This window comes from Agelaius phoeniceus, chromosome 3 (assembly GCF_051311805.1).
Source record: "Agelaius phoeniceus isolate bAgePho1 chromosome 3, bAgePho1.hap1, whole genome shotgun sequence".
NCBI lineage: Eukaryota > Metazoa > Chordata > Aves > Passeriformes > Icteridae > Agelaius > Agelaius phoeniceus.
In genome coordinates, this window is record NC_135267.1 from 81,207,934 (window position 1) to 81,220,551 (window position 12,618).

Consider the following 12,618-nt stretch of genomic DNA (forward strand, 5'->3'; position numbering starts at 1 on the left):
GTTATGCCCAAATGCTGTGTGGAGGCTTGGCTCCACATGCCTTGTCAAGCAGGAGTCGACTTTGGCACTTTAACATTTGTCTTAAAGCAGCAACCAGGCTGGCTTCAGGTGACCTGAAGTCAAGCACAGCCTATGACTTGATTTTTCCAACATGAGTGTGAGCTCTAACATGTAGTAAAGTAAAAGTAAAAACCACCAAACTAGTAAGAACTGTTGTGAATACACAGGAAAAAAACCTACTGAAAATTGGTGAAGCACCAATCAAATGCATAGATTTATAGGTGTAACAAAAGAGAACACACTCCTTTTGAAAGGTTAGTGACCACCTCCTTTCATGCTTTGGGTGCTGTCTGGTTATTTATATACAGCACACCCACAAAAATAGCTGCACCCCTTTTTTCAGATTAATTTTGTCAGATTATTTAAGTGTAATCCAGTCTTACCTGGCAAGTCCATATTGATGTGATAATGAATCCATCATCTCTGAAGACATTGAAGATTTCAATGATGCCCCGTGAATAACCAAACACGGAGATACTGGCATCTGACACTGCCAAGTTAAATGTGAGGTAGTCGGTGGGCTGCAGAAGATGTCTTTGTTTATACAGGACAAAAATCACAATGCTGTTTCCAAACCAAGACAACCAACCTGGAAAAAAAAAAAAAAATCCATGGAACTTGATGATCTTTAAGGTCCCTTCCAACTCAGTCCATTCTATGATTTATTAAATCAAAAAAAGCAAATAAAGAAAGGAGGTGTTGAGTGTGTAAATGTTTGACATATCTTCTAAAATTCCCTTTTGTTCCACTGGAAGTATATGAAACCAGATTATCCACTAGACAACTATGCCTGAAACCTTTTTGAGCAGTTGGGTGCATTTCAGAAGAAAGAGCAAGTAATTGAGTGCAGCAGTAAAACAGAACAAAGAGCTGCTGCTACACCTACTGAAGATGTACAGTTCAAGGGTCTAAAGTGGATTTTTTCGCTGCAAGTTTTTTCCTTAAGTGGATAGATGAAACTTGTAAGTGTTACACCTGGGAAAATAGGAAGGAAGAAATATTGGTAGAGTGGAGCAGAGACTACAAACAATCTGCCAAAATCTGCAACTGTTTAAGTTCCTCATATACAATAATGGATACAGAATGTTCACACAGGTAGCTAGAGGGCTGCTTTATCAGTTCTCCTTAGAAAAGTGCAGCTAATACAACTAGGTTTCTTCTCTTACAACAATCTAGGATCTCCTTGCAGCAAAGTCTGTCCCAGATGGGAATATTTTTCAGTAATACACATGATAATCTATATGAAGAGAATATTTGGAATAGAACTTCAAAGTTTCTTTTATTTAATTCTACAGAAAGTTGCATTCTCTCTTACTCTTCCAGGAACAGAGATACCAGACTTGTATGTGTCTAAGTATGTGAGCAAAACACAAGGGAGATAACTGTAAACCTGCTGAAAGTCAGACACTCTGCTGGAGAGACCTGGAGTTTCCAAATGTCTACAGCTATTGCTCTGCCCATCAGTGCAAGGCCCTGGTGGCTTGCCTCCCACTGTTTTGCAATTACTTAGATGTGTATAGATGAATGACTTTTAACAGAAAGTATATAGATAAGTGTCAGGTTCAGTGTTGAAAATGTGGCTTAGCCAGTTAAGGGGGTGGTGGGCTGAGCAGCAGGCCAGGCAGCACCTGGCTCCCAGCTGGCTCCAGCTTCTATCCCACAAACCAGCTCTGCCACTTCTGACATTGGTGGCCTCGCTTCACCTTGGCAAGGCAGAGCTAGACATGACCTCTTTTGAGTGTCTGCTGCCCACGGCAGGATAAGGAATGCAACAGCTGGTGGCATATGCCAGGTTACAATATTCCCAGGAGAGGGAGAGAAGAGCTGACCCACAGCCCTCTGCCCAGGCACAAACAGCAGATATCCCAGAATAATGCTGCTGTATATTGACCCAGCAAGAGATGAACAAACAGAGTAAAGAAGGATATGACATGATGGCTCTGCACAGCACCTCTGGATATTCAAAGGAGTCTGTGCTATGAAGATGGCTGATAGGTTTAATGTTGTAGCAAGGGGGCAGCTGCCTTCCTTCAGGAAGCACCACCTCAGTGTCAAAAATCCAGCACTTCACTACCAGGCTGCTGGGGATAGGAAGGGAGGGGAGAAAATTGCCTCCCCCTCTCCAGGCCATGTGGGAGTCTCAGGAGCTGAAATGACAAAGAGCAAGGCACTTGTTCTGTAAAGAAAGAGAATGAGCAGATACCTCCCGGTGAGGTGCTCTGGGCACTTTGGAGTGGGAGGGAGGTGGTTGATGGAACAGTCTCTGTAAGGCTCTGCTTCTTCTGCAGAGCAATTTACTTTCTATAGTTTCTCTTTGCAGCATTGCCAAGCTTCTGCTGCTCTATCTTTTTTAGTTGAATGAACATGTGAAGAGTATTTGAACTGGGAAGAGCTGAAATGTCAGCCTATGGTATTACCAGAAATAATCACTGGTGAGATGATACACTGACATACACACACACATTTTATGTATACCTTGTTACAAGACCAGCAATAATAAATATACCTTGTTCTGGCCACTAGGTGACAATGTTTCTTAATCAAGTCTTGATTTGAACAACTGCATGCACTTTAACTCAGGGATTTTGTGACTTTTGTTTGAATCTAGGTATTATAAATAGGCAGAGCAGGGCACTGGAGGAGGAAGGCTTTGGGAATGAATGACGATAGCCTGAAACGCAAATATGGGAGTTGTGTTGTCTGTGTATGTTTGTTCTACCCTCTGCAAGGTTAGATATTTATCAAGGCAGTAGGTATGAAATATTTTCCCTGTCCATATGAAGACAGAGTGCTAAAATGGCAGACAAAATAAAATGGCACCTCCTTTGTAAATAACAAAATTTTGCCAGTGCATTGTAATGGATAGGAGGGATACCCTCCCAGTGTCAGACACCTGCCCTTCCTGGGAATATACAGAGCAAATTCCCCCTAGCATGGAGGGTAAGGGAGTTTTCAGTTAAAGTGTCTTAAGGAAGAACTTGAGCAAAACATCACACCAAACAACATTGCACATTTTAGAGCAATGAGAGGTGAGAGAGACACAGTACTTGTGATAATTTTTGGGCACTACATTCACAAACTGAGGCTGAAGATGAGGGATGCACCAAGGGAGATAAGGTTACAGAGTATGATTTCTGCAGGTAGGCACAGTCCTTTCAAGCAAAGCAGTGGAGAACTTGCACTGGCATATCCAGTTCCTAAAATGGTCTGTCTGGGTAGTAGACCGTATTAATTTGGATTTAAAAAAAAAGAAAAAGAAAAAGAAGAAAATGAATTCTTAGTAAACCATGCAATAACAAAATCAGTGGTCACATAAAAGTGCTGTCAGCTAGAGTAGTGAGTCTGGGACACTGGATCTCTGTGCCATCAGATGCATGTGCTAGTCTGGGTTGCTGCCTATATTGACTGACTGACTTAAAAACCCCAAACCAGACCACCCCAAACCAGAAAATTACCCCAACCAAAAGAACGGCTCAAGCCAAACAACCCCTCTCCCTTCCTCTCCCAAGCTCTGACAGCATAATGGGGAAGAAGGTTGAAAATTCAAGGCAAGTAGAGCAATAGCACTGACACTCTCAGTGAGGGCAGAGATCTCGTCAGCTGCATTTCATGGGGTGTGTGCCTCAGGGGATGTCAGAGGTAGATCAAGAGTCCAGAAAGAAACCTCTGAACTTTGAAGTGCCTCCATGTTACCAGGTGTCATCTCAGTAAAACAGAAGATAGAAAAATGAGGGAACTTGTTCCATCTTTTACAAGCTGTCACTAATATTCACTCATAAGAGTATGCAGAAAAAAACTCAAACCAACCCCAAAATCCAAACCCAGCATACTAAGGCAATCCTGGTGAAAAAAGACAGGTTTCAACTGAGGTCAAAATGTGGTGAGAGAGAAGAAAAAAAATAGCAACTAGGCAGAAACTGAGCACTGCCACCCAGCATAAGGTTCAGAGAGAGATCACCACATCTTTCCCATAAGCACAGTCTGACTTCAGTTGCTCATCAGAGAGATGCTAGATCTTCTGACATGGCAAAATACACAGATAATATGCAAATGCTTCAGTAGTTTTGCAAACATTGTGAGGTAGGAGGAATAGGATGGACAGCAGTATTAAAAATGTTGTATTGCCCCTATTTAATTTTGTAGTAATCCTGCTCCTGGAATAACACTCTCTAACAGAGCACTTTAATCCACAGATGTCAAAAGCACTCCACAAGGGAGTCTGGTGCTGTCATCCATGGTTTCTTGGGGAGGAACAGAAGAGCTGCCAAGAAAGCTGGTGAAAGTCATCTTGCTTGGCAGCCCTTCAGCTATTCACAAACTCCTGAGTCAGCGTGATGCCCACCAGCCCATGCAGAAAAGTAGCCAGAAAGAATGACTAAGGAGACTGAAAATCTTTCTGCTGAAAGCAACTGAGGACATTGAGTTTGTTTAACTCTAAGAATATCGAAAAAGTACATTGTAATTTTAAAAATATTTCTGTCAAATCCCTCCATCCTGTGCATTCAGACATGCCCTATTTTTTCCTCATGCACCTGAGATGGTCACTGAACAAGCAATAAGCGCCTGAGGCTGAATGCAGTTTCATTGTTAGCATTGTTTCTGAAGAACTAAATTTGGCACATGTGAATTGATAGCTCTGAGCTGGTCATCCACATTTCCAATAGATTAGTTCACCTGTGCCCAGCCAAAATAGGTTATTATGCTTTCTACTTAGACTTGCTCTTATTAGCCATTGTTGCACGGCCTTTACTTGTAAAACCTGGCAAGACTGAAATAGAAGAATGGGTGTTACAACTCAGCCATCACAGTTTAAAATATAAATGAAGCCTTAAGTGGAAGAACTCAAGAAGTGAGAGCAAAAGGTGAGGCTCAGCGTCACAAGACAAACTAAGCTCTTTCCTCAGCAAATAACCTTCCTCTAGGACAGAAATTGGATTGAGCATCTTAATGCAGAGCAGGCATGAATGAAAGCAGTTACACAACTACACATACACAAGTGTAAATGCCAATCAGAAAAGGCTTGCTGCAAAAGATTTTCTGCCCAGAAAACTTTAATTAAAACAGTGATAAAATTCAGAGAATTTGCAAAGCTGTCATTAACTATTGCAACTGTGAAGTGACCCTACTCTGTTTTCAGTCTTTGCTGCCAATTATACACACACACACAATATCCTGTCCAGGGCATATTGCCAGTTCTGGCAGGAAGGAAAAGAGTCATCTTGTTTTAGACTTGACAAAGCATGGACAGATTATTTGTTCAATAAATGCAATCATTTTGGGGATGAATGTTCTGTGAATAGCTTCTTTCCTTTCCCACCTTCTCAGATTTATCTGTCAAACAAAATCCCAAAATAACACTCATTCTGTCACTTGTCAAGTAACAGTTTACTATTACCATTCAGAAGTGTTTTAAAGCATGTTTGGATCTTGTGGTCTGTTCTGATGGGATTGGTAATGCACTCAGCATGCCTTTCTGATGAAAGCACTCACAAAAGTCAGAATTTACCCTCTAATTAATACTCTCTCCTATTGACATAAAATTTCCTTTTATGCTTCCTATTTGCTCTAACAGGCCCAGTTAAGAGTGAAATGAGGGAAAGCCAACAGAGAACAAATTATGCATAAATGCAGAAAAACACCCAACTTAAGAATTCCAGTTAATAATTTTGAAGCAAAAAAAGCTTTATATTTTTTCCCCAGGTCTAGAAGCCAGCAGCAGTGAGCAGTGCTTTTAAATTGTACCTCATAATTTAAACTGTACAAGGATTTTCCACAGTACTGCACCACTTATGGCATAGGCAAAAAGGGGTCAGATGTAATCCCAGCAGCCGGACAAGCTTTCACCTGTCTGCTGGAGACAGTTCTGAGCTCATTGAAGGGAAGGATGGGAGCAGACTGCTGCCTTCAGAAGGAGGATGCTGCCCCAGGTGACCTAGCACAGGGTAACACAGCAGTTGCTATCACTTGCAGATAGTCCCTCTAAGAGTGGATCACTGCTGTCAAGTGAGCATTGCACCTTCCCCACACTTTGCTGGTCCCCTGGCCACAGCATTAACAAGGAGAATGATGGAACAGTGGCTTGGGTGTCAAGAAGCAGTGCAGTGGTCTCAATGTCCATCAGCATTTACAAAATGTACCACATACTTCCTCTGCTGGTTTGCTCTTGGTGTCAGTGTGTGACACCACTGCACTGAGGCTCCCATGCAGGTGCTGAGGAGCCCTCACCTGGATCCAAAACAGCCTGGCTGCTGTATCACATGCAATGCATACATCAGTGTCCTGTCTGACACAAATGACAGCTGTGCTACCTGTCACTTGTGAGAATTTCCAGGAGGGGACACACAGAGGTGTTACCTCAGCAAAAGGTGTGAGACTATGGCTCTTGGATATCCATGAGCTCTGTCAAGATGAGTGACTCTGGGAAGACTTGGCCAAATATAGTTAGGCTTTTAGGACTTTATCCTGAGAAGGTGAGGAGATTCAGAGGAACCCCATCTTCTGGATAAATGCTAATACCCATCACATACGTCTCCTTGGTTTTGGAAAAGTACGTCGGAATTTGCAACAAGCGGCAGTGCCGTACTGAAATTCGAAAGAGAACACTTAGTAACTACAGAAGTGTTATCACTGAAGCCATTTTCCAAGGCATCAAAACCCCAACAGTATCAAATAGGAACATCTTTGGGGCTTTGTGTAAGGAAGTATATGTAGATTCCTGCCAATATAGACTGTCTTGCCAGAGCCCTAAAGCACCAGAGGTACAGGAAGCAAGCACATGGACTGGCCTTTTTTCTCTGCTGCCAGAAGGGCAAGAGGGTTTCTGTATGACAGAGCACTTGTTCTGTCACATCACAGCTCCCTGGATGGAATGAGTTATTGGTGTATGTAAAACTAATAACACTAAATTGCTGTAGCTGGTGCTTGCAGAACTGTGACAGTAGACCTTTGAGGAGAAAAGAAATTTGGACTTTCCAGATTCATGTATAACTAACAGATTTTTTCAAAAGTTATCATTTCCAAAAGGTATACCTACATCCATCAATTTTAACCAGATCTACACTACACTTAACTTGGAGTAGTGCTTCTGCTGGTTGTACGTACTCTGCAAGAAAAGGAACTTATGTTTTGAATCTTGAGTTAAGTTTCAAGAACAGCAGCTATGACATGCAAGCACTTGCAGGCTTGGCTGAAGGATCTGAAGAAATCAAATCTCAATAGCCTAAAGAGCCCAAGCAGATATTTGCTAGAAGATGTGAGATCACTACCAGGAAGCAGCATAGGAGAACATCTCTGCTGGTAGATTGATGGAAGAAGTCTGAACTACCAGTGTGATGCAGAGGCAACACTGGGAGGGATCAGTAGAGTTGATAGAGTGTAAATATGAATGTGAATAGTGATGGCAAGACCCTGCTTGGATGCTGTATTCAGTCCTTGCTATAAGGCTGCTGGGATGACAGGGGAAAAGATCTTATGAGAGGAGATAAATAAATACAATTACTCCCTGCCCCCCAGTCAACCAACCAACAAAAGAAAATTCCCTCAATTGCTTAATATAGGAATACAGAGGTAGGCTTCAAGGTATGATTGCTCCTTCAGGAATATAGATTGGCCATAGGGTGTCATTTGCAAGCAAAAATTTATTTCAATTAAAAGGAATGACCAACAATTGTATAAAGTTGTTGTGATCACTTTAGCTGAGAATTTAGGTGAAGGCTCCTATCCAACAGAGAAACAAAATCAGGAATGTGCTTTCAATTGGAAGAGTGATAACAATACCAGAAAAAAACCTAGCCAGTTATATGAGGGAGCATAATAGCTGTGTAAATGAGATTATACATTGCCTCTGTAGGGGACTGGCCTTGCTGACCTAAGATGTTCTTTTGAGTCCTAAGTGCAACTGCTTGTTTAGCTGATGGTGCAGACATTTCCCAGCCATTCATGAGGGGATACACAGATGTGAACAGAGTGGGGATAAATTGGAATATCTCTGATTTACCTTACAACCACTCTCATAAGATAGAAGCCATATATATTTCTATTAAAATCTCTGTTTTTGTTTTAAGCACAACTTTCCTTAATTTCTAGACATAAAAATAAGAAAGTTTCATGTAAACATATTAAAATACTTAGCATTTGACATTTTAACTTCCACAAGCCTTTGTCAAATGTAAGCAGAGGGCTAATAGGTGAATTGAAATATGCAATAAGTTAAGAATAAAAGAAATCAGGCAAATAATTTAAAAACAGAGACATTCTTGTACATGCTGTTTAGAAGAACAGATTAAATAAAAGTTAAATTTTCTTCAATTTTTCTGTGAAGTCCTATAGTTGAAAATTTTTATTACCTAGCATGCTTGCACTCTTTGAAATTTCATAAAGTTTCCTTTTGTTTGGCAATAAGTCTGCTCAAAATAGATAATATTTAAACAAACAACCCAAAATTACAGTGGTATCAGAGTGCATTTGTACTGAGTACCATCTTCAAATCCCTGTTATACACTTACAATATTTGTCCTCCAGCAGAACTAAAAGAAATACTTGGTATTGTGACTGCTAACACAGGATAAGGTTCTAGTACTTAGATCTTTCTTAGATCCTATTTGAAGAAGTCAATTTCTATATGCATCCAGCATTTAAAGCAAGAACAAGACAAACAATTAAAGTTAAGAACCACAAAACATATTTTGTGTTTCTCCAGAAGATAATTGTAGGATGCCAACTGACTGTCAACAGCCACAGGGAACATTTATTCAGTGCTACTAAAACACAAGAAAACATGGAATTATGTACTGCTGACAAGGCACTTCTTTTATCTTCCTACATATTAAGCTTAATGAACATTAGTTGAAAGTTTACAGGCTTGACTATATATTTTTCCTCAAGATTTCTGCATTGATTATAAATCTCTTTTCAACAAAAGCAAAATGTACTTCTCTGATCTTACAATTGCTGAAAAAAAAGTGACATTTTCTACCATCCTGTTCCTTTAGGGATAAATCCCAAATGAATCACTTTGAATTTGATAACAACATCTATTTAAGAGTTTCCTTTCACACCCAAGTCAAATACCTACCTAAAGCCAACAGGTAGAAACCTATGATAGTCTCTCCTTGCTCTGTTACAGCTGCCTCTCTGGTCAGAAAACTGATGTTGTTGTTCCTCCAGGGTGCCTGTGCAGAGAAATGGACAGACATTTTCAGTGGAGCTTCTGATGCAGAAATCACCCTTCCCCAGAATGTCCTGGTGAATAAAATGGTTCCAGCCTTTTCCTCAGTTTCTGCTCGCTGTATTCAAAGGAGCTCTCAATAAGACTAATGATCTAAAGAAGGAAATCTCAAGGGACAGGAGCTTTGCAGCCTTCTGACCTATTCTTCTTCACTAATCCTATCTATTAATACAGCCTGTGAACCTGTGACCAGCAAAAGACAGAAGACTTCCTTGAATCCTCATTACTGCTATGTGCAAAAATCTCTGATGAAGAGTGGGTATCTGACAAAAGAGACAACTTCCTTTAAAATAAGGTGACATCACATAACCTACAGGCTCACAGGCACACCCACACCATACTGATATGTTGCTTACATAACTGTACTTTTATCTTTTTTTCTTCATTGAAGATGAGTGGAATTTTAGTTCAAATGAAATTCAGGAAAAATCTCACAAAAATTAAAAAATGGCACGGTGAAAAAAAAACCAAACAAACAGGGAGGTGTCACCACCTGAGAATGTGACTTTAACATAGCAGAAAAAATAATCTATTAATTTACTTTACTGGCAGGATAGTTGTTAATTCAAAAGAAGGGAAGGCCATTTCCAGTACAGGCTGAAAAAAAATGTAAGTACTTTGGATCATATTTTTAGACTGCTAAGGACCCTCCAATCTTGGAATAATCTCCAAGTATGATGTAGGATTTTCCCCATACTGTTGAAAAATGAGATCTTGTTTTGTTGAAGTGCATGGGATTTGAGTCAGCCGGGAATACTTTTAGTCTTTTCTGAGGTATCAATGATTGTAGTTTAGATATGGCCTCTCTTAACAATCAGGTTGTAGTCATAACTAAAAAACTTGAGTCTAAATTACTTCATCTGGAGTAGCAAAGTGGTTAAGCATCCTTTTTGATGATTGTTTTCCCCTCATCCCAGTCTTCACACACGGGGAGTGATTAATACTTTGATCGGCTTGCAGTTTTCTCCTTCCTCCTTCTGGTGGCCCCCTCCAGTGAAGAACAGAGGCTTTGTAAACTGCTGTGGTTTGTTTGGTGGGTCTGCAGGTGACCGTGCTTCCAAAGAGGAGAAAGGCTCTCTCTGCAGATTACAGGAGCCTAGTTTCATGTCTCTCAGTGCTTTAGTGGTGACCAATTTAGTGGCTTCACAGAGATTATCCCCAAGTGCCTTCACTGTCTTCACAAAGTGCTTTGAAAGGATTAGAGCAGCATATGCTATGGGCACTTCTATAATAGGACAAAAAACCTAAAATGCCATAGTAGTATAGACAAATAGTATAGACTGTGTTTGACACAGCTGTGACTGTGAGAAGGCACGTGAAAAATGGACTTGAATATTTCTGGTACCAGCAAACCTCTCCAACAGTTGCACCAGAAGAGCCTCTTCCTCCTTAGTCCACACCTTCTTGTGGGCTCCCCTAACTGATGACTCCTTGGGATGGGAGGCCACAATCTGTTCCAAATTCCTCACAAGACAATGCATTAACCTCTTGTGTTGGCCCAGGCCAATCTTGGTAGAAAAACCTCGCTGGCCCCCCTCACAGATCCACTTGCCCCTTGGAACCACATGCACCTGCCCTTTGCATCGTGAGACATGACAAGCAATACTGAGGTACTTAAGATTTGGTTTACCACATTTAGAGCACTTAAAGAGGACCCTTTCCTGCCCATGGGTCCTCTTAAGATGGTGAATCAACCCCAGCATCTGAGTAAACTGGGTAGCAGAGCGTGGACAAGATGGATTTTTGTCAGGGACGACACAACAGGAGTCCTGACCCGTGTTCCACCCTCACTGGTCCCAGGAAGAGCCCCAGGTGTTTTAGGCTCTTCACTGCCTCTGGTTACACACTCAGAATCATCCCGAGCCAGCCCAAACTGCAAGGTCTCATATGGCTCAGGGAGCTCTGCCAAACCCTCCCAAACAACTCCCAGATGACTCCAACCACAAAAGCAAACACGGAGTTTACAAACTCCAAACATACCAGACTGGAACTCTTTTCTCTGGGCACAGAGGGGAAAGATGGAACTTTGGCACCTCTGACCCTCAAATCCAAGGGGTCAATCTGGGTGGCTGTCGATATAAATTGCAAAGCCATTGATTGCACCATCGCAATAGCGGAAAAATACCAACAAGTCACAGTCCAAAGACAGTAAAAGTCAGCAGTCGGCTCCCTCCCAAACTGCCACCTGTGTCCAACTCAAGCCCGTGGACAAGGCCCTGGGCAACAGCGAAATAACCGTGCCAATAATTTTGTTTCAGCAAGACGTGAGACTACCGCTGGGCGGCGAGTCCAAGCCATAGGGAGGGCGATTTTCGCCTATCACACTTGGGCAGAAGCCGACTTTGTTACCACAGTGTCCGGCCGAGAGGAGGCGCGACTTCCGCAGCTGTGCCCAGTCAGAAACTGTGTGTGTTAATCCCGCCCTAAAAGGACCCTAAAGCCCCCCTTTCCTGCAGGCTGGGTCCGCACAAGGGACACAGAGAAAGCGAAGGCGCCTCGGGTCACAGCGGCGCCTGCCTCCCCTGCTGCCGCAGGCTCAGCCGTGCCAGCCGGGCGCCCTGTCCCCTCAGGGACAGCCGGGCCCCGCACCCACCTGAGCTACGGCGGCTCCGGGCCTGGGCCAAGCCGGGAAAAGGGCCCACAGCTCTGGGCGCACAGCAGCGAGCCCTGGCTGGGAGCAGCCACACAGCATCTCAGTCCTGCCGAGACCTGTGCTCCATAGACCTCCGGGGGGAGCGCAGAGCCGGCCCTGCCTGGTCCCTGCCAGCCGCATCCCACGGCCGCCCTGGAATCAGCACTCGGGGCCGCACCTGAGGGCTCGGGGCAGCTGCTGCCGCAGGGTGAATGAGCGAGAAACCCCCTGGAACCACTGATGTCTCAGGACACCTGACTGAAGGGAATGATGCAATGACCGGATTAGGACACAAAAGGGCAATAAAAGCCCATTTTACGAACGTACCAAACCAAGCAGTGTCTCTGAGGCAGCAGGCAAAGCCTATTTAGAGCAGATAGAAGCCAGCAGTATCTTCTACTTGGGCTGCTAAAATGTGTAACAGCCTTTGAATCCTCCCTATTTGCCTAAGTGCTTTCCAAGTGCCAGATATACCAGCACAAAAAGGCAAATACCACAGCAGCACGGACTGGCCTGACATACTAGTCTGGTTACGTTACAATCCACTATACTGTTTGCAATACAGAAAAATCCTAAAAATTAAAATTTGTGTGTGACAGAAAACATATGATGAATGTCCCCAAGAAGCACCTGTTTTCCCTGAGGAGCACAGAGATTTGGGCAGTTGCCAAAGGTGTGATTATGTCAGAAAGCTGGTGTA

The 12,618-nt window shown here is 42.7% G+C and overlaps 1 protein-coding gene across 1 annotated transcript in view; it reads right to left on the bottom strand.

Annotated features, from left to right (window-relative positions):
* LOC129118985 (visual pigment-like receptor peropsin) overlaps positions 1-9,254 on the bottom strand; it is a 29,085-nt gene extending 19,831 nt beyond the window's left edge. The window contains exons 1-2 of the mRNA XM_054630659.2: positions 9,134-9,254; positions 444-649 (exon numbers count right to left, since the gene is read on the bottom strand). Coding sequence (XP_054486634.2) covers positions 444-649; positions 9,134-9,254 — 327 coding nt within the window. The remainder of the gene's footprint in view (positions 1-443; positions 650-9,133) is intronic.
* Between the last annotated feature and the right edge of the window lie 3,364 nt (positions 9,255-12,618).